This window comes from Pagrus major, chromosome 16 (genome assembly GCF_040436345.1).
Source record: "Pagrus major chromosome 16, Pma_NU_1.0".
NCBI classification, from domain to species: Eukaryota; Metazoa; Chordata; class Actinopteri; order Spariformes; family Sparidae; genus Pagrus; species Pagrus major.
The window spans coordinates 2,347,877-2,375,068 of record NC_133230.1 but is presented as its reverse complement, the minus strand read 5'-3'; the positions used below and the strand labels follow the sequence as shown (position 1 = coordinate 2,375,068).

The 27,192-nt window shown below is 41.9% G+C and overlaps 3 protein-coding genes across 3 annotated transcripts in view; all 3 read left to right on the top strand.

Annotated features, from left to right (window-relative positions):
* The first annotated feature begins 239 nt into the window (after positions 1-239).
* On the top strand, positions 240-3,097 carry LOC141010325 (uncharacterized). Its single transcript, XM_073483207.1, has 2 exons — positions 240-417; positions 1,326-3,097. Exons 1-2 carry the CDS (start codon positions 246-248, stop codon positions 2,861-2,863), a joined length of 1,710 nt encoding a protein of 569 aa, XP_073339308.1. The 5' UTR covers positions 240-245; the 3' UTR covers positions 2,864-3,097.
* A 3,026-nt stretch (positions 3,098-6,123) lies between these two features.
* On the top strand, positions 6,124-14,873 carry LOC141010324 (uncharacterized). The gene is made up of 3 exons (XM_073483206.1): positions 6,124-6,553; positions 9,444-9,875; positions 13,012-14,873. Exons 1-3 carry the CDS (start codon positions 6,310-6,312, stop codon positions 14,547-14,549), a joined length of 2,214 nt encoding a protein of 737 aa, XP_073339307.1. The 5' UTR covers positions 6,124-6,309; the 3' UTR covers positions 14,550-14,873.
* Positions 14,874-15,348: 475 nt separating this feature from the next.
* LOC141010205 (uncharacterized) overlaps positions 15,349-27,192 on the top strand; it is a 39,236-nt gene continuing 27,392 nt past the window's right edge. Inside the window, exons 1-4 of the mRNA XM_073483080.1 lie at positions 15,349-15,629; positions 16,513-17,716; positions 20,212-20,387; positions 21,282-22,672. Of these exons, the coding sequence (XP_073339181.1) occupies positions 15,458-15,629; positions 16,513-17,716; positions 20,212-20,387; positions 21,282-22,672 (2,943 nt within the window). The 5' untranslated portion in view covers positions 15,349-15,457. The remainder of the gene's footprint in view (positions 15,630-16,512; positions 17,717-20,211; positions 20,388-21,281; positions 22,673-27,192) is intronic.

The window sequence follows — 27,192 nt, the reverse complement described above, 5'->3', positions numbered from 1 at the left end:
AAATTATTTATTCAGGTTTAAAAGAGTAGTCAGATATTGTTTTAAACAAGTTCTGAATAAAATGTGTTCAGTCTGAAGCGGAATTAAAAGCCTCCGCACTTCCCCCGTCGGAGCTTAACAGCGTGACACCCAGCGGAAGTAAACAGTAGCAGCTAGCAGCATTAGCTGCCTGTGTGTAATGAACGAAGTGGAAGACGGTACTGAGTCACAGCGCAGCTCATTATTGAACTAGTAATTAAAGAACAATGAGTTCAGTTGAGAGTTTGAGAGAGTTTGTCAACGAGCGACTAACTGCTGCTGCTGAAGAAATATTCCGAGTGTTTAAAACAACTATCGTCCAGTACGAGGAAGAGATCGATCGGCAGCGCGTCCTGCTGGATATCTGCTGGAAACCCCAAGTAAAGTTACACAGGACAGGTGAGGACAAGTTTATTATTTTAACAACACTAATGTTCAGAGCCCTGGAGTGGCCATAGAGGGGGAGATATGCATCGCAGCCACGTTTCACTACATGGAGCGAACAGACGAGTGTTTCCCTCGTGTTGGTTCATTCCACTCCGGGACTCCGGAGGTTCTGAGTGCCCGCTGCACGGCTGGGCTCCGTTCTATAGAAGACCGCAGCCAAACTCCACTCAAAAAATGCTGATTTTACACACAAAACGTTCAGAACAATATGAGGAGCACTGAAACTCAACAGAAAGAGGTGTGTCTCATTGAACCTATTATGAAGACATGTCGGCATTGATTTTGAGTCAGTGGGTCAGATGAGCTGGAAACTATTGTGAAAAATGTAGATTTTACATTCAAAACATTCATAACAAGGAAAATGATGTTTTTACCAAATACTACAAACACTGGAACCAAGGTATGAAATACAGAGCAGGAAATATTTCACAGAAGAAGCTATTCCAGCTCTTTATGATGAGACGAGAGGAAAGGGGGAGGATCGCTCCAGTCTGCAGAGAGAATTGTGCTCACCTGCGATGGATGGACTTCACGGGCCACAGAGTCCTACGTGAAGCAAGGACTGCCCATTTTATTGATAACGAGTGGGAAACGCACTCCTACATACTACAAACAAGAGGGATGCAGGAGACTCATACTGGTGCTAATCACCACTCAGAGAAGTGCACTCACCTCTGAGCATGCTGTTCAGTTGCTGTTCAGTTGCTGTTCAGTTGCTGTTCAGTTGCTGTTCCTGGAGAAGAACATGCATATTTGAGGATGAATTGAAATGTGCTCAGGTTTACATAATACAAGTTACTACAAATAAAGGTTGATTGGTTGATTAAATAATCTCTGCCTTTTGTTCTCTGTCCCTCCAGAGCTCCCACAGCAACATGTCTGTAAGGAGGAGGAGGTTCTCGCTGACCAGCAGGTCTGTAACCAGGAGAGGAACTCCAGTCTGGACCAAGAGGACCCAGAGCCTCCAGAGATTAAAGAGGAACAGGAGGAACTCTGCACCAGTCGGGAGGGAGAGCAGCTTGTACTGAAGGTTGAGACGGATACCGTCATGTTGACTCCAACTTATGAGGAAAGTGACCACAGTGAAGCAGAACCAAAAAGTGACCACCAGCTCCTCTCCAACAACTCTCATGTAGCTGAGAGCCAAGATCAGAAAGGAGGAAAACATGGAGATTCAGGATCAGCTGGAGATGGAGAGCCAAAACAAGAGAAAAGACATGACAGAAGCAAAAGTCACAGTGATAATGCAAAAAACTCTACCTCATCAGACATTCACCATAACACTCACCAAGATAGAAAGTCTTTCAAATGTGACACATGTGGAAAGGCTTTTAAGTTTAAGTACCTATTGAATGCACACCTAAAAACCCACATAAGTGAGAAGCCATATTCTTGCCAAACATGTGGGAAGACTTTCAGCCGAAGTGCTCACTTAACAGTCCACATGAGAACCCACACAGGTGAGAAGCCTTATTCTTGCAAAACATGTGGGAAGACTTTCAACGACAGCAGTGCCATAAAATGTCACATGAGAATCCACACTGGTGAGAAGCTGTATACTTGCAAAACATGTGGGAAAGCTTTCATCCAAAGTGCTCACTTAACTCGTCACATGAGAATCCACACTGGTGAGAAACCGTATTCTTGCCAAACATGTGGGAAAGCTTTCAGGTGTCCTGCTCACTTAACTCGTCACATGAAAACCCACACTGGTGAGAAACCGTATTCTTGCAACACTTGTGGGAAGACTTTCAAATGTTGTAGTGAATTAAATCAACACATGAGAATCCACACAGGTGAGAAGCCTTTTACCTGTGAAATTTGTGGGAAGGCTTTTGGGCTTCGTGCTCACTTAACAGTCCACATGAGAACCCACACAGGTGAGAAGCCTTATACTTGCAAAACATGTGGGAAGACTTTCAAGGACAGCAGTGCCATAACATGTCACATGAGAACTCACACAGGTGAGAAGCCTTTTACCTGTGAAATTTGTGGGAAGGCTTTCGGGTATCGTGCTAACTTAAGAGTTCACATGAGAACCCACACAGGTGAGAAGCCTTATACTTGCAAAACATGTGGGAAAGCTTTCAGCCGAAGTACTCAATTAACTCCTCACATGAGAATCCACACTGGTGAGAAACCGTATACTTGCCAAACATGTGGGGAAGCTTTCAGGCGTCCTGCTCACTTAACAGTCCACATGAGAACTCACACAGGTGATAAGCCTTTTACCTGCGAAATGTGTGAGAAGTCTTTCGGGTGTTGTGCTCTCTTGACTCGTCACATGAGAATCCACACTGGTGAGAAGCCGTATACTTGCAAAACATGTGGGAAAGCTTTCAGGCGTCCTGCTCACTTAACAGTCCACATGAGAACTCACACAGGTGAGAAGACATGATTATGAAAGACCTGGGGGGAAAGTTTCTCTGATCAGTCGCTTTGAAGAGACATTTGAGGACACGTACAGGCGAGTAGCTTTGTATTTGCGAAATATGTTGGAGGTGATTCAGTTCTAGTGTTTCATGCATAATTCCAGAACTTTAACTTGAAATTAGATACTTGAAAAGTCCTCAGAGGCTCAATATACACAGGAGAAATGATGAGCTGAAAGCTGAATGCAGGCCCGGACTGGCCATAGGGAGAACTGGGAGTATTCCCGAAGCGCTGACCTATGATTGGCCTGCGTGTCTCTCTCTCTCTTTTTTTCTTTCTTTCTTTCTTTTTTTAACAGGCTGCCGGTCAGCCGGCGTCGCGGCTATCTGCCTTTTTTTTCTAAGTCAGAGAGGCAGGCCAGGCCAATCAGAGGCCACTCAGGCCAGTAGCATGTGAGGAGGACAAGACGATTGATTTGTTTCGATTAACACCTGCCCCAACAGTCCGTATCAACCACACAGACAGCGTGTGGAGGAAGGGGTGTGGGACGTGTGTCTGGTACCTGCTGCGGTGTGTGTGTGTGTGTGGCGAGCGGACCGTGAGAGGAGGCGAGGCTTCGTCGATGATGGACCCCAACCCGGGTAGAAAAAAGAGGAAAGCATAAATGGCATTCATTTGTAATAATAGCTGTCTTGGCACGACAGCATTATTCTATTAAGCGCTAGTGTTGTTGAATGTTGCTGTCTGTTGCTGACTTGCTGTTATGTATCCCAGCCTAAACATGAAAGCTATGTATTCCAACCTTAGGTTTAGGTTGGGGTTCATTAGTATTCCCCGGTATGATAATTAGAGCCTATATAAAATATTAGTCAATATTATGTGATTGCTTATTAGGAACTATGCTCTCGGACTGTATTATACATTGCATATATGTGTCTGTCAGTGCGTGCGTGCATGTGTTCTGTGAACATGTGTTCGAAGGCTGTCCCCTCATAGCTGATTGATTGTTTGATTTGGACTTAGTTGTCTTTGTTTATTAGGTTATATTGTAGGCTACACATAAAAAATATGTGCCAATGAGGCAGTTGATATTCTACATGACATGACTTTTTATGTATAGCTGTAACCTTGGCACTACTTATTATGTAAAACCTTTATTCTCTTCTGTTAAGTGTGTTAGTGGATTTTGCTGGGGATTGTTGTGTTACTGTATTTACCAGCCCAAACATAAAAGTTACTGTATATTCCAACCTTAGATTGTACAATAGGTCCCATATGTGGACTTCTATTTGGAATGCACTATGTGTGTGTGTGTGCGTGTGCGTGTGTGTGCGTGCGTGCGTGCGTGCATGTGTGCATGCGTGCCTATGCATGTAGGTGTGGGTGTGAACGTGCGTGTGTGGGCAAGGCCAGGGTGGCCTGGTTACATGACTGACTCCTGGCCTGAACAAGTCTCCCAGTCCGGCCCTGGCTGAATGTGTACAATTTCCCCTTGAGAAGATGTCACAATATGTCTGTGTCAATATCTCCATGCTGATTTGCCCATATTTGTGAAAATGATCATTAAAAAGTCGAGTTAATCGGTCTCATGTGTCCCACTTATTATCGCTCCTCGTGTCATGCTTTTCTACAAACATTTATATGTTAAATACTTGTAGATTTTCCCAGTAGCTTCCATGTAAGTAACCAAAAAGTTAGCTGTTAGTTCAAAGTAGCAGTTTAGAAAAGAGTGACACATTTCTTTGTGGAATTAAGCAGAGTAGATCCACACCTTAATTCAAGGAGTACGACAAACAGTGTAAACACACTGTGTAAAAATAGTATAAAAATGGTGTTAAATATAGTTAATTAAATTAATATAAATAAAAGTTTTGGGGAGTTTGCTTAACAACCAGACAACATTTTTTGGTCAAATTATTTATTCAGGTTTAAAAGTGTAGTCAGATATGTTTTAAACAGGTTCTGAATAAAATGTGTTGAGTCTGAAGCGGAAATAAAAGCCTCCGCACTTCCCCCGTCGGAGCTTAACAGCGTGACACCCAGCGGAAGTAAACAGTAGCAGCTAGCAGCATTAGCTGCCTGTGTGTAATGAACGAAGTGGAAGACGGTACTGAGTCACAGCGCAGCTCATTATTGAATTAGTAATTAAAGAACAATGAGTTCAGTTGAGAGTTTGAGAGAGTTTGTCAACGAGCGACTAACTGCTGCTGCTGAAGAAATATTCCGAGTGTTTAAAACAACTATCGTCCAGTACGAGGAAGAGATCGATCGGCAGCGCGTCCTGCTGGATATCTGCTGGAAACCCCAAGTAAAGTTACACAGGACAGGTGAGGACAAGTTTATTATTTTAACAACACTAATGTTCAGAGCCCTGGAGTGGCCATAGAGGGGGAGATATGCATCGCAGCCACGTTTCACTACACGGAGCGAACAGACGAGTGTTTCCCTCGTGTTGGTTCATTCCACTCCGGGACTCCGGAGGTTCTGAGTGCCCGCTGCACGGCTGGGCTCCGTTCTATAGAAGACCGCAGCCAAACTCCACTCAAAAAATGCTGATTTTACACACAAAACGTTCAGAACAATACGAGGAGCACTAAAACTCAACAGAAAGAGGTGTGTCTCATTGAACCTATTATGAAGACATGTCGGCATTGATTTTGAGTCAGTGGGTCAAATGAGCTGGAAACTATTGTGAAAAATGTAGATTTTACATTCAAAACATTCATGACAAATATAAGGAGCACTAAAATCCATTTAACAAGGTGTGTCCTAGATTTTACATTCAAAACATTAATAACAAGGAAAATTATGTTTTTTGCCAAATGGTACAAACACTGGAACAAAGGTATGAAATACAGAGCAGAAAATATTTCACAGAAGAAGCTATTCCAGCTCTTTATGATGAGACGAGAGGAAAGGTGGAGGATCGCTCCAGTCTGCAGAGAGAATTGTGCTCACCTGCGATGGATGGACTTCACGGGCCACAGAGTCCTACGTGAACCAAGGACTGCCCATTTTATTGATAACGAGCGGGAAACGCACTCCTACAAACTACAAACAAGAGGGATGCAGGAGACTCATCCCGGTGCTAATCACCACTCAGAGAAGTGCACTCACCTCTGAGCATGCTGTTCAGTTGCTGTTCAGTTGCTGTTCCTGAAGAAGAACATGCATATTTGAGGATGAATTGAAATGTGCTCAGGTTTACATAATACAAGTTACAACAAATAAAGGTTGATTGGTTGATTAAATAATCTCTGCCTTTCGTTCTCTGTCCCTCCAGAGCTCCCACAGCAACATGTCTGTAAGGAGGAGGAGGTTCTCGCTGACCAGCAGGTTTGTAACCAGGAGAGGAACTCCAGTCTGGACCAAGAGGACCCAGAGCCTCCAGAGATTAAAGAGGAACAGGAGGAACTCTGCACCAGTTGGGAGGGAGAGCAGCTTGTAGTGAAGGTTGAGACGGATGCCGTCATGTTTACCCCAACTTATGAGGAAAGTGACAACAGTGAAGCAGAACCAAAAAGTGACCACCAGCTCCTCTCTAACAACTCTCATGTAGCTGAGAGCCAAGATCAGAAAGGAGGAAAACATGGAGATTCAGGATCAGCTGGAGATGGAGAGCCAAAACAAAAGAAAAGACATCAGGGAAGCAAAAGTCACAGTGATGATGCAAAAAACTCTACCTCATCAGACATTCACCATAACACTCACCCAGGTAAAAAGTCTTTCAAATGTGACACATGTGGAAAGGCTTTTAAGATTAAGTCCCTATTGAATACACACGTAAGAACCCACACAGGTGAGAAGCCTTATTCTTGCCAAACATGTGGGAAAGCTTTCAGCCGAAGTGTTCACTTAACAGTCCACATGAGAATCCACACAGGTGAGAAGCCTTATACTTGCAAAACATGTGGGAAAGATTTCAGGTGTCGTGCTCACTTAACAGTCCACATGAGAACCCACACAGGTGAGAAACCGTATTCTTGCAACACATGTGGGAAGACTTTCAAGACTCGTGGTGAATTGAATCAGCACATGAGTTTCCACACAGGTGAGAAGCCGTATACTTGCAAAACATGTGGGAAAGCTTTCACTCGAAGTGCTGACTTAACAGTCCACATGAGAACCCACACAGGTGAGAAGCCGTATTCTTGCAAAACATGTGGGAAAGGTTTCAAGACTCGTGTTGAATTGAATCGGCACATGAGAATCCACACTGGTGAGAAGCCGTATACTTGCGAAACATGTGGGAAAGCTTTCAGCCACAGTACTCACTTAACTCGTCACATGAGAATCCACACTGGTGAGAAGCCATATACTTGCAAAACATATGGGAAAGCTTTCAGCCACAGTACTCTCTTAACAGTCCAAATGAGAACCCACACAGGTGAGAAACCATATACTTGCCAAACATGTGGGAAGACTTTCACTCGAAGTTGTGACTTAACAGTCCACATGAGAACCCACACAGGTGAGAAGCCATAATTTTGAAAGACCTGGAGGAAAAGTTTCTCTGATCAGTCTGCTTTGAAAAGACATTTGAGGACACGTACGGGCGAGTAGCTTTGTATTTGCGACATATGTTGGATGTGATTCCGTTCTAGTGTTTCATTCATAATTGCAGAACTTTAACTTGAAATTATATACTTGAAAAATCCTCAGAGGCTCAATATACACAGGAGAAATGATGAGCTAAAAGCTGAATGTGTACAATTTCACTTTGAGAAGATGTCACAATATGTTTGTGTCAATATCTTCATGCTGATTTGCCCACATCTGTGAAAATGATGATTAAAAAGTCGAGTTAATCGGTCTCATGTGTCCCACTTATTATCGCTCCTCGTGTCATGCTTTTCTATAAACATCTATATGTTAAATACTTGTAGTTTTTCCATTAGTTTCCATGTAAGTAACCAAAAAGTAAGCTGTTAGTTCAAAGTAGCAGTTTAGAAAAGAGTGACACATTTCTTTGTGGAATTAAGCAGAGTAGATCTACACCTTAATACATGGAGTACAACAAACATAGTGTAAACACACTGTTTAAAAACAGTATAAAAATGGTGTTAAATATAGTTAATTAAATTCATATAAATAAATGTATAAAAGTTTTGGGGAGTTTGCTTAGCAACAGGACAACATTTTTTATCCAAATTATTTAATGAAGTTTAAAAGTGTAGTCAGATATGTTTTAAACAGGTTCTGAATAAAATGTGTTGAGTCTGAAGCGGAAATAAAAGCCTCCGCACTTCCCCCGTCGGAGCTTAACAGCGTGACACCCAGCGGAAGTAAACAGTAGCAGCTAGCAGCATTAGCTGCCTGTGTGTAATGAACGAAGTGGAAGACGGTACTGAGTCACAGCGCAGCTCATTATTGAATTAGTAATTAAAGAACAATGAGTTCAGTTGAGAGTTTGAGAGAGTTTGTCAACGAGCGACTAACTGCTGCTGCTGAAGAAATATTCCGAGTGTTTAAAACAACTATCGTCCAGTACGAGGAAGAGATCGATCGGCAGCGCGTCCTGCTGGATATCTGCTGGAAACCCCAAGTAAAGTTACACAGGACAGGTGAGGACAAGTTTATTATTTTAACAACACTAATGTTCAGAGCCCTGGAGTGGCCATAGAGGGGGAGATATGCATCGCAGCCACGTTTCACTACACGGAGCGAACAGACGAGTGTTTCCCTCGTGTTGGTTCATTCCACTCCGGGACTCCGGAGGTTCTGAGTGCCCGCTGCACGGCTGGGCTCCGTTCTATAGAAGACCGCAGCCAAACTCCACTCAAAAAATGCCGATTTTACACACAAAACGTTCAGAGAAATATGAGGAGCACTGAAACTCAACAGAAAGAGGTGTGTCTCATTGAACCTATTATGAAGACATGTCGGCATTGATTTTGAGACAGTGGGTCAGATGAGCAGGAAACTATTGGGAAAAATGTAGATTTTACAGTCAAAACATTAATATAAGTAGCACTAAAATCCATATAACGAGGTGTGTCCTAATCACCCAGTGTATTAATACAATTTGGCATTGGTTTGGAGTCAATTGGTCAGATGACCTGGAAGTTATTGACAACAAATTTAGATTTAACATTCAAAACATTCATGGCAAAGAAAATGATGGTTTTTGCCAAATGCTACAAACACTGGAACCAAGGTATGAAACACAGAGCAGAAAATATTTCACAGAAGAAGCTTTTCCAGCTCTTTATGATGAGACGAGAGGAAAGGTGGAGGATCGCTCCAGTCTGCAGAGAGAATTGTGCTCACCTGCGATGGATGGACTTCACGGGCCACACGTGAAGCAAGGACTGCCCATTTTATTGATAACGAGTGGGAAACGCACTCCTACATACTACAAACAAGAGGGACGAGACTCATACCGGTGCTAATCACCACTCAGAGAAGTGCACTCACCTCTGAGCATGCTGTTCAGTTGCTGTTCAGTTGCTGTTCAGTTGCTGTTCAGTTGCTGTTCCTGAAGAAGAACATGCATATTTGAGGATGAATTGAAATGTGCTCAGGTTTACATAATACAAGTTACTACAAATAAAGGTTGATTGGTTGATTAAATAATCTCTGCCTTTTGTTCTCTGTCCCTCCAGAGCTCCCACAGCAACATGTCTGTAAGGAGGAGGAGGTTCTCACTGACCAGCAGGTTTGTAACCAGGAGAGGAACTCCAGTCTGGACCAAGAGGACCCAGAGCCTCCAGAGATTAAAGAGGAACAGGAGGAACTCTGCACCAGTCGGGAGGGAGAGCAGCTTGTACTGAAGGTTGAGACGGATACCGTCATGTTGACTCCAACTTATGAGGAAAGTGACCACAGTGAAGCAGAACCAAAAAGTGACCACCAGCTCCTCTCCAACAACTCTCATGTAGCTGAGAGCCAAGATCAGAAAGGAGGAAAACATGGAGATTCAGGATCAGCTGGAGATGGAGAGCCAAAACAAAAGAAAAGACATTACAGAAGCAAAAGTCACAGTGATGATGCAGAAAACTCTACCTCATCAGACATTCACCATAACACTCACCCAGGTAAAAAGTCTTTCAAATGTGACACATGTGGAAAGGCTTTTAAGTTTGCGTCCCGATTGAATGCTCACCTAAGAACCCACACAGGTGAGAAGCCTTATTCTTGCCAAACATGTGGGAAAGCTTTCAAGACTTGTAGTAAAGTGAATCGGCACATGATAATCCACACTGGTGAGAAACCGTATACTTGCAAAACGTGTGGGAAAGATTTCAGCCAAAGTGCAAACTTAACAGTCCACATGAGAACCCACACAGGTGAGAAGCCTTATTCTTGCAAAACGTGTGGGAAAGATTTCAGCCGAAGTGAATCCTTAACAGTCCACATGAGAATCCACACTGGTGAGAAGCCTTATTCTTGCAACACATGTGGGAAAGCTTTCAGGACTTGTGTTGAATTGAATTTGCACATGAGAATCCACACTGGTGAGAAACTGTTTTCTTGCCAAACATGTGGGAAGACTTTCACCCGAAGTGATCACTTAACAGCCCACTTGAGAACCCACACTGGTGAGAAGCCTTATTCTTGCAAAACATGTGGGAAAGCTTTCAAGACTCGTTTTGAATTGAATCTGCACATGAGAACCCACACAGGTGAGAAACCGTATTCTTGCAAAACATGTGGGAAAGCTTTCAACCGAAGTGATCACTTAAGAGCCCACATTAGAACCCACACTGGCGAGAAACCGTATTCTTGCAAAACATGTGGGAAAGCTTTCAACCGAAGTGATTACTTAAGAGTCCACATGAGAATCCACACGGGTGAGAAGCCATAATTTTGAAAGACCTGGGGGGAAAAGTTTCTCTGATCAGTCGCTTTGAAGAGACATTTGAGGACACGTACAGGCGAGTAGCTTTGTATTTGTGAAATATGTTGGAGGTGATTCAGTTCTAGTGTTTCATGCATAATTGCAGAACTTTAACTTGAAATTATATACTTGAAAAATCCTCAGAGGCTCAATATACACAGGAGAAATGATGAGCTGAAAGCTGAATGTGTACAATTTCCCATTGAGACGATGTCACAATATGTTTGTGTCAATATTTTCATGCTGATTTGCCCATATTTGTGAAAATGATGATTAAAAGGTCAAGTTAATCAGTCTCATGTGTCCCACTTATTATCGCTCCTCGTGTCATGCTTTTCTATAAACATTTATATGTTAAATACTTGTAGTTTTTCCAGTAGCTTCCATGTAAGTAACCAAAAAGTAAGCTGTTAGTCCAAAGTAGCAGTTTAGAAAAGAGTGACACATTTCTTTGTGGGATTAAGCAGAGTAGATCTACACCTTAATACAAGGAGTACAACAAACATAGTGTAACCACACTGTGTAAAAACAGTATAAAAATGGTGTTAAATATAGTTAATTAAATTAATATAAATAAATGTATAAAAGTATTTTGGAGTTTGCTTAGCAACTGGACAACATTTTTGTCCAAATTATTTATTGAAGTTTAAAAGTGTAGTCAGATATGTTTTAAACAGGTTCTGAATAAAATGTGTTGAGTCTGAAGCGGAAATAAAAGCCTCCGCACTTCCCCCGTCGGAGCTTAACAGCGTGACACCCAGCGGAAGTAAACTATAGCAGCTAGCAGCATTAGCTGCCTGTGTGTAATGAACGAAGTGGAAGACGGTACTGAGTCACAGCGCAGCTCATTATTGAATTAGTAATTAAAGAACAATGAGTTCAGTTGAGAGTTTGAGAGAGTTTGTCAACGAGCGACTAACTGCTGCTGCTGAAGAAATATTCCGAGTGTTTAAAACAACTATCGTCCAGTACGAGGAAGAGATCGATCGGCAGCGCGTCCTGCTGGATATCTGCTGGAAACCCCAAGTAAAGTTACACAGGACAGGTGAGGACAAGTTTATTAGTTTAACAACACTAATGTTCAGAGCCCTGGAGTGGCCATAGAGGGGGAGATATGCATCGCAGCCACGTTTCACTACATGGAGCGAACAGACGAGTGTTTCCCTCGTGTTGGTTCATTCCACTCCGGTGTGACGGTTTAACTGGTGTTCATTTTAACTGGCGGGGGTCTCGAGAGGGGTCCTCGGCCCTGTCCGCTGACCAGGAAAAACATTCCCTGCTCATCGATCCAAGTCATGTATATGTATAATAATATTGACGTGGCTTCAACACCACCATTTCACACGGAGATGCCGGGGTCTGCGACCCGTGAGCCACTTCACAACGAACGCTACAGACCACATAGTGACAGTATAGGTGACTGTATCGATGCCTGTCCAAAAAAAACCCAAAAACGCAACTGTCAATAAATCGTCCAAAAGTGCATGTTGTCGGTCTGATATCTTTGTCGTGAATGTCTGTACTTACAGACAGCTCATGGGTGGAACAGTCTGAGGCATTTGTTCACGCCGAGTGGCTCGAGAGCAGCGTCCAGGTCAACTTGTGACACTCGTTATCATCGAGTATTTCTTTCATTCCACACTCCGTTCAAATGGTCACTTAAAGGCATCGGTCCCAGCTGTAAACATCGCTATTAAGCTGGCGCCAAGTCGATGTCAAACCTGTGGACACTGTCATACAGCCTGCTCGTCAAACAGTCTGCAGAGTATGTTGATATTCAGCCCGAACTCAGCGTGAGGTCAGCTTTTTAAGATTTTACATTCAAAACATTAACAACAAGGAAAATGATGTTTTTTGCCAAATTCTACAAACACTGGAAGCAAGGTATGAAATACAGAGCAGAAAATATTTCACAGAAGAAGCTTTTCCAGCTCTTTATGATGAGACGAGAGGAAAGTTGGAGGATCGCTCCAGTCTGCATAGAGAATTGTGTTCACCTGCGATGGATGGACTTCACGGGCCACAGAGTCCTACGTAAAGCAAGGACTGCCCATTTTATTGATAACGAGTGGGAAACGCACTCCTACATAATACAAACAAGAGGGATGCACGAGACTCATCCCGGTGCTAATCACCACTCAGATAAGTGCACTCACCTCTGAGCATGCTGTTCAGTTGCTGTTCAGTTGCTCTTCAGTTGCTGTTCCTGAAGAAGAACATGCATATTTGAGGATGAATTGAAATGTGCTCAGGTTTACATAATACAAGTTACTACAAATAAAGGTTGATTGGTTGATTAAATAATCTCTGCCTTTTGTTTTCTGTCCCTCCAGAGCTCCCACAGCAACATGTCTGTAAGGAGGAGGAGGTTCTCGCTGACCAGCAGGTCTGTAACCAGGAGAGGAACTCCAGTCTGGACCAAGAGGACCCAGAGCCTCCAGAGATTAAAGAGGAACAGGAGGAACTCTGCACCAGTCGGGAGGGAGAGCAGCTTGTACTGAAGGTTGAGACGGATACCGTCATGTTGACTCCAACTTATGAGGAAAGCGACCACAGTGCAGCAGAACCAAAAAGTGACCACCAGCTCCTCTCTAACACCTCTCATGTAGCTGAGAGCCAAGATCAGAAAGGAGGAAAACATGGAGATTCAGGATCAGCTGGAGATGGAGAGCCAAAACAAAAGAAAAGACATCAAGGAAGCAAAAGACACAGTGATAATGCAAAAAACTCTACCTCATCAGACATTCGGCATAACATTCAACCAGGTAAAAAGTCTTTCAAATGTGGCACATGTGGAAAGGCTTTTAAGTTCTCATCCCGATTGAATACACACCTAAGAACCCACAGAGGTGAGAAGCCTTATTCTTGCCAAACATGTGGGAAGACTTTCAGGTGTCCTGGTCACTTAACAGTCCACATGAGAACCCACAGAGGTGAGAAGCCTTATTCTTGCCAAACATGTGGAAAAGCTTTCAGCCGAAGTGAATCCTTAACAGTTCACATGAGAATCCACAGAGGTGAGAAACCGTATTCTTGCAAAACATGTGGGAAGACTTTCACCCTAAATTCATCCTTAACGGTCCATATGACAACCCACACTGGTGAGATGCCTTATTCTTGCCAAACATGTGGGAAAGCTTTCAGGAGTCGTGGTGTATTGAATCTGCACATGACAATCCACACAGGTGAGAAGCCGTATACTTGCAAAACATGTGGGAAAGCTTTCAGCCAAAGTGCTCATTTAACAGTCCACATGAGAACCCACACAGGTGAGAAGCCTTATTCTTGCCAAACATGTGGGAAAGCTTTCAGCCGAAGTGAATCCTTAAGAGTTCACATGAGAACCCACACAGGTGAGAAACCATTTTCTTGCAAAATATGTGGGAAAGCTTTCAGCCTAAATTCACCCTTAACAGTCCACATGAGAACCCACACAGGTGAGAAGCCGTATTCTTGCCAAACATGTGGGAAGACTTTCAAGAGTCGTGGTGAATTGACTCTGCACATGGCAATCCACACTGGTGAGAAGCCGTATGCTTGCAAAACATGTGGGAAAGCTTTCAGCCGAAGTGCTCGCTTAACAGTCCACATGAGAATCCACACAGGTGAGAAGCCGTTTTCTTGCCAAACATGTGGGAAGACTTTCAAGACTCGTGGTGAATTGAATCTGCACATGGCAATCCACACTGGTGAGAAGCCGTATGCTTGCAAAACATGTGGGAAAGCTTTCAGCCGAAGTGCTCACTTAACAGTCCACATGAGAATCCACACTGGTGAGAAGCCATATACTTGCAAAACATGTGGGAAAGCTTTTGGCCGAAGTGCTCACTTAACTCGTCACATGAGAACCCACACTGGTGAGAAGCCATAATTTTGAAAGACCTGGGGGAAAAGTTTCTCTGATCAGTCTGCTTTGAAGAGACATTTGAGGACATGTACAGGCGAGTAGCTTTGTATTTGCGAAATATGTTGGAGGTGATTCAGTTCTAGTGTTTCATGCATAATTCCAGAACTTTAACTTGAAATTAAATACTTGAAAAACTACAGAGGCTCAATATACACAGGAGAAATGATGAGCTGAAAGCTGAATGTGTACAATTTCACTTTGAGACGATGTCACAATATGTTTATGTGTCAATATCTTCATGCTGATTTGCCCATATTTGTGAAAATGATGATTAAAAAGTCAAGTTAATCAGTCTCATGTGTCCCACTTATTATCGCTCCTCGTGTCATGCTTTTCTATAAACATTTGTATGTTAAATCTTTGTAGTTTTTCCAGTAGCTTCCATGTAAGTAACCAAAAAGTAAGCTGTTAGTCGAAAGTAGCAGTTTAGAAAAGAGTGGCACATTTCTTTGTGGGATTAAGCAGAGTAGATCTACACCTTAATACAAGGAGTACAACAAACATAGTGTAAACACACTGTGTAAAAACAGTATAAGAATGGTGTTAAATATAGTTAATTAAATTAATATAAATGAATGTATAAAAGTTTTGGGGAGTTTGCTTAGCAACTGGACAACATTTTTTGTCCAAATTATTTATTGAAGTTTAAAAGTGTAGTCAGATATGTTTTAAACAGGTTCTGAATAAAATGTGTTGAGTCTGAAGCGGAAATAAAAGCCTCCGCACTTCCCCCGTCGGAGCTTAACAGCGTGACACCCAGCGGAAGTAAACAGTAGCAGCTAGCAGCATTAGCTGCCTGTGTGTAATGAACGAAGTGGAAGACGGTACTGAGTCACAGCGCAGCTCATTATTGAATTAGTAATTAAAGAACAATGAGTTCAGTTGAGAGTTTGAGAGAGTTTGTCAACGAGCGACTAACTGCTGCTGCTGAAGAAATATTCCGAGTGTTTAAAACAACTATCGTCCAGTACGAGGAAGAGATCGATCGGCAGCGCGTCCTGCTGGATATCTGCTGGAAACCCCAAGTAAAGTTACACAGGACAGGTGAGGACAAGTTTATTATTTTAACAACACTAATGTTCAGAGCCCTGGAGTGGCCATAGAGGGGGAGATATGCATCGCAGCCACGTTTCACTACACGGAGCGAACAGACGAGTGTTTCCCTCGTGTTGGTTCATTCCACTCCGGGACTCCGGAGGTTCTGAGTGCCCGCTGCACGGCTGGGCTCCGTTCTATAGAAGACCGCAGCCAAACTCCACTCAAAAAATGCTGATTTTACACACAAAACGTTCAGAACAATACCAGGAGCACTAAAACTCAACAGAAAGAGGTGTGTCTCATTGAACCTATTATAAAGACATGTCGGCATTGATTTTGAGTCAGTGGGTCAGATGAGCTGGAAACTATTGGGAAAAATGTAGATTTTACATTCATAACATTAATAACAAGGAAAATTATGTTTTTTGCCAAATGCTACAAACACTGGAACCAAGGTATGAAACACAGAGCAGGACATGTTTCACAGAAGAAGCTATTCCAGCTCTTTATGATGAGACGAGAGGAAAGGTGGAGGATCGCTCCAGTCTGCAGAGAGAGTTGTGCTCACCTGCGATGGATGGACTTCACAGGCCACAGAGTCCTACGTGAAGCAAGGACTGCCCATTTTATTGATAACGAGCAGGAAATGCACTCCTACATGCTACAAACAAGAGGGACGAGACTCATACCGGTGCTAATCACCACTCAGAGAAGTGCACTCACCTCTGAGCATGCTGTTCAGTTGCTGTTCAGTTGCTGTTTCTGAAGAAGAACATGCATATTTGAGGATGAATTGAAATGTGCTCAGGTTTACATAATACAAGTTACTACAAATAAAGGTTGATTGGTTGATTAAATAATCTCTGCCTTTTGTTCTCTGTCCCTCCAGAGCTCCCACAGCAACATGTCTGTAAGGAGGAGGAGGTTCTCGCTGACCAGCAGGTTTGTAACCAGGAGAGGAACTCCAGTCTGGACCAAGAGGACCCAGAGCCTCCAGAGATTAAAGAGGAACAGGAGGAACTCTGCACCAGTCGGGAGGGAGAGCAGCTTGTACTGAAGGTTGAGACGGATACCGTCATGTTGACTCCAACTTATGAGGAAAGTGACAACAGTGAAGCAGAACCAAAAAGTGACCACCAGCTCCTCTCTAACAACTCTCATGTAGCTGAGAGCCAAGATCAGAAAGGAGAAAAACATGGAGATTCAGGATCAGCTGGAGATGGAGAGCCAAAACAAAAGAAAAGACATCACGGAAGCAAAAGTCACAGTGATAATGCAAAAAACTCTACCTCATCAGACATTCACCATAACACTCACCCAGGTAAAAAGTCTTTCAAATGTGACACATGTGGAAAGGCTTTTAAGTTTAAGTCCCTATTGAATGCACACCTAAGAACCCACACAGGTGAGAAGCCGCATTCTTGCCAAACATGTGGGAAAGATTTCAAGTGTCCTGCTCACTTGAGAGTTCACATGCGAACCCACACAGGTGAGAAGCCGTATACTTGCAAAACATGTGGGAAAGCTTTCAGCCGAAGTACTTACTTAAAAGTCCACATGAGAACCCACACAAGTGAGACACCATATTCTTGCCAAACATGTGGGAAGACTTTCAATCAAAACAGTAACTTAACAGTTCACATGAGAACCCACACAGGTGACAAGCCGTATACTTGCAAAACATGTGGGAAGACTTTCACCCGAAGTACTCACTTAACAGTCCACATGAGAACCCACACAGGTGAGAAACCGTATACTTGCAAAACATGTGGGAAGACTTTCAAGGACAGCAGTAACTTAACAGTTCACATGAGAATCCACACTGGTGAGAAGCCATATACTTGCCAAACATGTGGGAAGACTTTCACCCGAAGTGCTCACTTAACATTCCACATGCGAATCCACACAGGTGAGAAGCCGTATACTTGCAACATCTGTGGGAAGACTTTCAAATCTTGTACTGAATTAAATCGACACATGAGATTCCACACAGGTGAGAAGCCTTTTACCTGTGATATTTGTGGGAAGGCTTTCGTGCTTCGTCCTCACTTAACTCGTCACATGAGGGTCCACACAGGTGAGAAGCCGTATACTTAATGTTTTAATGATTTATGTGATTTGTGTTTAAGACAGTCCACATTAAGCCATGGTGACATTCTGGGAAAGGTGAAACACGATTTGAAACATTAAAATTTTAGTTTAGTTTTAGTTTGTTTCTGTGAGTTTTAGACTTGGATTCTAATAATAATAAGTTAAAGTTGTTTATCAGTCAGAGCCTAAGAATCACCACTCAGAGCGAATGAAGAAGACCATCATCATCGTCATCCCCTTCATCATCTCCATCATCATTAACAAAGACGTTACAGCGACAGGCTGTTTAAGAAAAGGCGTGAGCAGTTTCCAATTAAAGAAGATTCTTTAAGTTCAGGAGAAATTTGGTCAGAATCAGAAACAGATTTATTGCCAAGAAGGATTTTACACCAACAAGGAATTTGTCTAGGTGAATAAGGTGAATACATTGAAGACAATAAACAATAAACAAACAGTGACTATGATAAATATGAAAAATAAAATATGTACAAATTCTGCATTAATGTAATGCAAAGACTTCAAGGGCGGTGGTGGGTTTGAGTGCAAGAGTCCGTGTCAGTGTCAGTGGGGGTCCCGGGACTTAAGGATCCCAACTACAGAGGGGAAGAAACTGTTCATGTGGCGGGAGGTTTTGGTCCTGATGGACCGCAGCCTCCTGCCAGAGGGGAGAGTGTCAAAAAGTCTGTGACCGGGATGGGAGGGGTCGGCCACAATCCTACCTGCACGCCTCAGAGCCCTGGAGCTGTGCAGGTCCTGAAGGGATGGAAGGTTGCAGCCAATCACCTTCTCAGCAGAGCGTATGATACGCTGGTCAGGGCTCTGTTAGCATTAAACTATTCTCTTAATATTTAACTGCTTTCACCCTACCTGCAATTTCACCATCCGCCCATATTTCATTCATAAACTCATTACATTAGTCATTACAGACTCAACATCTTTCTGTTACCTGTTAATGTTGTTTAGTTGCCATCTCATTTATTTAAATGAAAATAAATATATTTAACCATATGTTGTTGTCTGGAGGTTTGTTTTACTGTGGAGAACCAATGGTAACTGTGTGTAGAAGCCACTACTGCAGTAATGAGATTAAATAAATTGATTTGAAATTGATTTGAATAAATTGATATTGATTAAAGTTACCCTTGTCTAGTCGAATTTGATTAATTTCCTCCGGATTAGTCAGAGATAAAAGAACGGAGGTGGTGCTCCTATTCACGAGTGCTTTATTAATCTGAAGTGATTAATACATTAATTTATATGAAGTTTTTCTCCTACATTGGCATGAGAATAAGCTGACAGTTCCTAGATGTTACTCCTCATTTAGAAGAGATCTTAAATGTTGAGTATGAATGGGAGGAATTATTACTGCAAAAAACAAACAAACTTTTAATGTTTGTATTTCAAACATTGATGCATGAAATTCTGAGTGTCACTAATGTTGCAGCTGGTAAAGGTGGAGATAATTATCTTGAAAGTACTTTATATACTGCTGTGGAGTTTAACCTATAAAATGCATACTTTATTAGTTGATTTATATTTTGTATTAAGCAATGTAAAAAGATGTAAATTAGTAAAAGTACGTAAAGTAGCCTAAAAATTGAAATACACAAGTAAAGTTCAGTATTTCAGTAAATATACTTTATTATATTCCACTTGTAGTTGCACAACAACACAGTAAACATCATCAAACAAACAAGTGTTTTATTTCATATCATTTTGTTTTATTTTATTTTGTATTATTTTATTTCATTTTATCTCACTTTATTTTATTTTTGTATTACTTTATTTTAATTTTATATTATTGAATTGTTCATTTAAAAGTAGCGACCTAAAGAAGTGCCATCACATCACATGTGTCAATATCTTCATGCTGATTTGCCCATATTTGTGAAAATGATGATTAAAAAGTCGAGTTAATCAGTCTCATGTGTCCCACTTATTATCGCTCCTCGTGTCTTGCTTTTCTACAAACATTTATATGTTAAATACTTGTAGTTTTTCCAGTAGCTTCCATGCAAGTAACCAAAAAGTTAGCTGTTAGTCCAAAGTAGCAGTTTAGAAAAGAGTGGCACATTTCTTTGTGGAATTAAGCAGAGTAGATCTACACCTTAATTCAAGGAGTACAACAAACATAGTGTAAACACACTGTGTGAAAACAGTATAAGAATGGTGTTAAATATAGTTAATTAAATTAATATAAATAAATGTATAAAAGTATTTGGGAGTTTGCTTAGCAACTGGACAACATTTTTTGTCCAAATTATTTATTCAGGTTTAAAAGTGTAGTCAGATATGTTTTAAACAGGTTCTGAATAAAATGTGTTCAGTCTGAAGCGGAAATAAAAGCCTCCGCACTTCCCCTGTCGGAGCTTAAAAGCGTGACACCCAGCGGAAGTAAACAGTAGCAGCTAGCAGCATTAGCTGCCTGTGTGTAATGAACGAAGTGGAAGACGGTACTGAGTCACAGCGCAGCTCATTATTGAATTAGTAATTAAAGAACAATGAGTTCAGTTGAGAGTTTGAGAGAGTTTGTCAACGAGCGACTAACTGCTGCTGCTGAAGAAATATTCCGAGTGTTTGAAACAACTATCGTCCAGTACGAGGAAGAGGTCGATCGGCAGCGCGTCCTGCTGGATATCTGCTGGAAACCCCAAGTAAAGTTACACAGGACAGGTGAGGACAAGTTTATTATTTTAACAACACTAATGTTCAGAGCCCTGGAGTGGCCATAGAGGGGGAGATATGCATCGCAGCCACGTTTCACTACACGGAGCGAACAGACGAGTGTTTCCCTCGTGTTGGTTCATTCCACTCCGGGACTCCGGAGGTTCTGAGTGCCCGCTGCACGGCTGGGCTCCGTTCTATAGAAGACCGCAGCCAAACTCCACTCAAAAAACGCTGATTTTACACACAAAACGTTCAGAACAATATGAGGAGCACTAAAACTCAACAGAAAGAGGTGTGTCTCATTGAACCTATTATGAAGACATGTCGGCATTGGCTTGGAGTCAGTGGGTCAGATGAGCTGGAAACTATTGGGAACAATGTAGATTTTACATTCAAAACATTAATAACAAGGAAAATGATGTTTTTTGCCAAATGCTACAAACACTGGAACCAAGGTATGAAATACAGAGCAGAACATATTTCACAGAAGAAGCTATTCCAGCTCTTTATGATGAGACGAGAGGAAAGGTGGAGGATCGCTCCAGTCTGCAGAGAGAATTGTGCTCACCTGCGATGGATGGACTTTACGGGCCACAGAGTCCTACGTGAAGCAAGGACTGCCCATTTTATTGATAACGAGCGGGAAACAGACTCCTACATGCTACAAACAAGAGGGACGAGACTCATACCGGTGCTAATCAACACTCAGAGAAGTGCACTCACCTCTGAGCATGCTGTTCAGTTGCTGTTCAGTTGCTGTTCAGTTGCTGTTCCTGAAGAAGAACATGCATATTTGAGGATGAATTGAAATGTGCTCAGGTTTACATAATACAAGTTACTACAAATAAAGGTTGATTGGTTGATTAAATAATCTCTGCCTTTTGTTCTCTGTCCCTCCAGAGCTCCCACAGCAACATGTCTGTAAGGAGGAGGAGGTTCTCACTGACCAGCAGGTCTGTAACCAGGAGAGGAACTCCAGTCTGGACCAAGAGGACCCAGAGCCTCCAGAGATTAAAGAGGAACAGGAGGAACTCTGCACCAGTCGGGAGGGAGAGCAGCTTGTACTGAAGGTTGAGACGGATACCGTCATGTTGACTCCAACTTATGAGGAAAGTGACAACAGTGAAGCAGATCCAAAAAGTGACCACCAGCTCCTTTCTAACGACTCTCATGTAGCTGAGAGCCAAGTTCAGAAAGGAGGAAAACATGGAGATTCAGGATCAGCTGGAGATGGAGAGCCAAAACAAAAGAAAAGACATCACGGAAGCAAAAGTCACAGTGATAATGCAAAAAACTCTACCTCATTAGACATTCGCCATAACACTCATGCAGGTAAAAAGTCTTTCAAATGTGACACATGTGGAAAGGCTTTTAAGTTTAAGTCCCTATTGAATTTACACCTAAGAACCCACACTGGTGAGAAACCTTATTCTTGCCAAACATGTGTGAAGACCTTCAGCCAAAGTGTTCACTTAACAGTCCACATGAGAACCCACACAGGTGAGAAACCGTATTCTTGTCAAACATGTGGGAAGACTTTCAAGACTCATGGTGAATTGAATCTGCACATGAGAATCCACACTGGTGAGAAGCCGTATACTTGCAAAACATGTGGGAAAGCTTTCAGCCGAAGTGCTCACTTAACAGTCCACATGAGAACCCACACAGGTGAGAAGCCGTATTCTTGCCAAACATGTGGGAAGACTTTCAAGACTCCTGGTGAATTGAATCTGCACATGAGAATCCACACTGGTGAGAAGCCGTATTCTTGCAAAACATGTAGGAAAGCTTTCAGCCGAAGTGTTAACTTAACTCGTCACATGAGAACTCACACAGGTGAGAAGCCTTTTGCCTGTGAAATTTGTGGGATGGCTTTAAGCCAAAGTGCTCACTTAACAGTCCACATGAGAATCCACACTGTTGAGAAGCCTTATTCTTGCAAAACATGTGGGAAGACTTTCAAGACTCGTGGTGAATTGAATCTGCACAAGAGAATCCACACTGGTCAGAAGGCTTATACTTGCAAAACATGTGGGAGAGCTTTCAGCCGAAGTGATCACTTAACAGTCCACATGAGAACCCACACAGGTGAGAAGCCGTATTCTTGCCAAACATGTGGGAAGACTTTCAAGACTCGTGGTGAATTGAATCTGCACATGAGAGTCCACACTGGTCAGAAGGCTTATACTTGCAAAACATGTGGGAAAGCTTTCGGCCGAAGTGATCACTTAACAGTCCACATGAGAACCCACACAGGTAAGAAACCGCATTCTTGCAAAACATGTGGGGAAGTGTAGTGTAATATAAGTAAGTAGTTAGGGTTTAATGACAACTGGTAACAAGTACAGAGATGTTAAAGAATCTAATCAAAATGTGAATGAATCATAAATGAATGGTTAAAACATGTATTGCTCTGCACTAGTTGATTGAATATGCAACTATTGATCGAATTGATGATTAAACTACTGAATTGTTTTAACTTGGAGTGAAATCATGTAACCAAATATACCACACTTTTATTATTATTTTTAAAAGAAATGCAGTCAGTAGGGCAGTGGAACACATCAAGGAGGAGACTTAGAGTTAAAAAAGAAAAGTCTCATGGCTGCAGCACAGTGGAGGAGCGTTCAAGGCCGCAAAGTGGCAGCACAGTAGATAAGATGTGCAGGGGAAGTCCAGGATACCAGCTACAAAGGGACTTCAAAGCGTATGCCCAGTGAGGAGGTTGTCTTGACCAATGTTGGCATGGGTGGGCACATGTTTAGCCTCGTGCAGGGAAATACCACAGTCAGCAAAATTTGATACATAGACAAAGGATAGAGCAAGGATTGGATAAACCGTGGTGCCCAACCCCCACCTTAGTGAATATAAGGAGTATATTTTGTATTGAGAATTTGGGTCTTTTTTGATGAGCTTTTGTCTGTGAGATCTCATGTTTTAATTGTCGACATTAAACATTACTGCACTCAGCTTTAGAGGAGTCCTGGAGATTATTTCCTTTTCATTGGTGACTTTTTGAAACAATGAAAAACCTTTTTGAACAATTTAAGAATAAGAAATCGAGACACGACAGAAGCTTTCAACTGAAGTGCAAACTTAACAGTCCACATGAGAATCCACACAGGTGAGAAGCCATAACTTTGCAAGACCTGGAGGAAAAGTTTCTCTGATCAGTCTGCTTTGAAGAGACATTTGAGGACACGTACAGGCGAGTAGCTTTGTATTTGCAAAATATGTTGGATGTGATTCAGTTCTAGTGTTTCATGCATAATTCCAGAACTTTAACTTGAAATTATATACTTGAAAAATCCTCAGAGGCTCAATATACACAGGAGAAATGATGAGCTGAACGCTGAATGTGTACAATTTCCCCTTGAGAAGATGTCACAGTATGTTTATGTGTCAATATCTTCATGCTGATTTGCCCATATTTGTGAAAATGATGATTAAAAAGTCGAGTTAATCAGTCTCATGTGTCCCACTTATTATCGCTCCTCGTGTCTTGCTTTTCTATAAACATCTATATGTTAAATACTTGTAGTTTTTCCAGTAGCTTCCATGTAAGTAACCAAACAGGAAGCTGTTAGTTCAAAGTAGCAGTTTAGAAAAGAGTGGCACATTTCTTTGTGGGATTAAGCAGAGTAGATCTACACCTTAATTCAAGGAGTACAACAAACATAGTGTAAACACACTGTGTAAAAACAGTATAAGAATGGTGTTAAATATAGTTAATTAAATTAATATAAATAAATGTATAAAAGTATTTGGGAGTTTGCTTAGCAACTGGACATTTTTTGTCCAAATTATTTATTCAGGTTTAAAAGTGTAGTCAGATATGTTTTAAACAGGTTCTGAATAAAATGTGTTCAGTCTGAAGCGGAAATAAAAGCCTCCGCACTTCCCCCGTCGGAGCTTAACAGCGTGACACCCAGCGGAAGTAAACAGTAGCAGCTAGCAGCATTAGCTGCCTGTGTGTAATGAACGAAGTGGAAGACGGTACTGAGTCACAGCGCAGCTCATTATTGAATTAGTAATTAAAGAACAATGAGTTCAGTTGAGAGTTTGAGAGAGTTTGTCAACGAGCGACTAACTGCTGCTGCTGAAGAAATATTCCGAGTGTTTAAAACAACTATCGTCCAGTACGAGGAAGAGATCGATCGGCAGCGCGTCCTGCTGGATATCTGCTGGAAACCCCAAGTAAAGTTACACAGGACAGGTGAGGACAAGTTTATTATTTTAACAACACTAATGTTCAGAGCCCTGGAGTGGCCATAGAGGGGGAGATATGCATCGCAGCCACGTTTCACTACATGGAGCGAACAGACGAGTGTTTCCCTCGTGTTGGTTCATTCCACTCCGGGACTCCGGAGGTTCTGAGTGCCCGCTGCACGGCTGGGCTCCGTTCTATAGAAGCCCGCAGCCAAACTCCACTCAAAAAATGCTGATTTTACACACAAAACGTTCAGAAAAACACGAGGAGCCTTCCCACAATTTTCACAGGTAAAAGGCTTCTCACCTGTGTGGATTCTCTTTTGTTGATTTAATGCAGTCTTGAAATCCATCCCACATGTTTGGCAAGAAAAAGGCATTTCAAAAAGGAATTAAAACTTGATCAAAACGTCTAAACACACTTGATTATTGAAGAACTAATCACTTACATATTTCTTTTAGTTCTAGCCTAATACTTATTAAACGGGGCATATCAGAGACATTTACTGGTAATAGAAAGATGAGGTATTTAAACAATAGATCTCCTGAAAGTCTGTCCCAATCGTACCAGGACTCACCATCAGAAGGTGCTGTGGTTCCTCCAAACACAGGACATTTACACACAGAAAACTTTATCTCAGACAAACTTCATCGCAGAGAAACGTGGGAAAAATCAGTTTTATTAACTTCTTTTCCTTTTTACTAATTTGTTAAAGTTAAGGGGATGAGATTCTAGTTTAATGGTTATTTAAAACTTGGTTGAAACCTGGATGAGTGCAGAAACCCCCACAGATAAGAGTAAAGCATGGTCGTAAACCACTGAGTGTCAAGTTGGGGCCCAGAGTACTTTTACTCTGGAGCATGTGTGTGTTAATTAGATCAGGAGAGAACACAGAACATCAGCCGTCGTTAGTCTCATTTACAATTGCAAAGACTTTCCTTTATAACACATGATTGTGACAGTTCTCTGTTCCTCTTGATGCCTGGAGAGTGGACTGATTTGATGAGGAACCTCGATTGACCAGAAAAGAAAGGAATGTGGCTGTCTCCGAGGGAAGGAGGACAGACGATGTTAGATAGTTGTAAATAACCATAGGGAGTCTCCTGGCAAACGTCTATCTGACGGCTTTATTGTAAAGAAAACAACGTCCTCCTTGCCAAGCGAGGAGGAGAGAGACTGCAAGGCAAAGTCAGCTCCTATCTGTAAAGCAATGTTTGCCTTCCACTTAGAACAAGGCCTCAATTAATAGCAGAGACGATGACGATGTGATGATACATGTGATGATACATGACGGTTAAATATTGAATCTGTGTCTATAATAACCAGATCCTGACATGTAAATGTGATGTCTGTCTACCATACTGTCAACTTAAATATGGACAACTGACTGCATAATATATTAATCAGAATCAGAAATACTTCATTAATCCCCGACGGGAAATTGCTTGCGTTACCGTCACGTATCATGACAGTAGCAGCGTTACATACGTTGGCAGCTGTAAACACTCATAAAAACCAGAGGTGTCGAAAGTATTCACATTCATTACTCAGGTAGAAGTATAGATACAAGGGTTTAAAAATACTTCTGTAGAAGTTGAAGTATCAACTCAAGCTTTTTACTCAAGTAAAAGTGTAAAAGTACTGGTTTCAAAACTACTTAAAGTATAAAAGTAAAAGTAATGTAAGGGAAAAAAATGCCATTAAGGACAAAAGCTTAGGCCGCGCCACAGGGGCCTATAGTGCACTACCCCACCTCCCCAAAAAAACATTTTTCTAAAGGCCATAATGACTATAATGTTATGGGGTGATGGATCGCGTACAAACCAATAGGGTGTTGGACAGGGTTGGAATTTCATCATTTTAGGGGCACCAAGGCCACATGACAGGGCACAAAGGCCATTGAGTAAAATTCGATGGTTTTACCTTTCAGATTGATACCATAACAACCTAATTTATAATAAGATGTGGATTATGTATTAAAACATTTTTTAATACCAATATCAAGTTAATGTTACATTAGAAAACAGTTTTTTTTAAAGTACATACAAAAAAGAGTGTAAAAGAGTGTAATTCACACAGAGAGTCGGCGCCGCGGCTCCAAAAGAGGCGTGACGGTACACGTCATGATGATGACGTGTGTTTTTTTCAACATGTTTTCCCCGGTGTCCTCCTGTTAATCTAAACATGTATCAACTGACTGTTTATAATCATATGGATGCTGTTATAATGTGCTGTGATTGGGATCCTGACCCACCAAACATCCTGGAAAATGACAAAGTTACGTTTTTCTCTTAATTACATAATCGCCATCAGTAAACAGGATGCTGTCTGACTCTATCACTTGCGGGGAGGGAGGCTGTTTATGGGGGAAAGTTCACTGAAGTCTTCACCGCAACAAACAGTTGGCAAGTTAAAGTTTTTTGCTGGGGACAGACGCTGTTTTTCTGGCAGAAATGTGACGAAGAGTCGGTCGGACAGACACTTCTCCACGAATAACTGCGGTATTTTTTTCCTCATATAAGTTGCCAAAGACACAACCAGTTACTACGTTACTGTTGTATGGTCATGTAACGTTGCTTTGTGGGACATTTATCTATATTT

Bases quoted from the DNA above. Each gene is read 5' to 3' on its own strand.
- LOC141010325 (XM_073483207.1), top strand. From the start codon at position 246: ATGAGTTCAGTTGAGAGTTTGAGAGAGTTTGTCAACGAGCGACTAACT. The intron at 418-1,325 runs GTGAGGACAAGT...CTGTCCCTCCAG, and splicing joins AGTAAAGTTACACAGGACAG to AGCTCCCACAGCAACATGTC.
- LOC141010324 (XM_073483206.1), top strand. From the start codon at position 6,310: ATGTTTACCCCAACTTATGAGGAAAGTGACAACAGTGAAGCAGAACCA. The intron at 6,554-9,443 runs GTAAAAAGTCTT...CTGTCCCTCCAG, and splicing joins TCACCATAACACTCACCCAG to AGCTCCCACAGCAACATGTC. The intron at 9,876-13,011 runs GTAAAAAGTCTT...CTGTCCCTCCAG, and splicing joins TCACCATAACACTCACCCAG to AGCTCCCACAGCAACATGTC.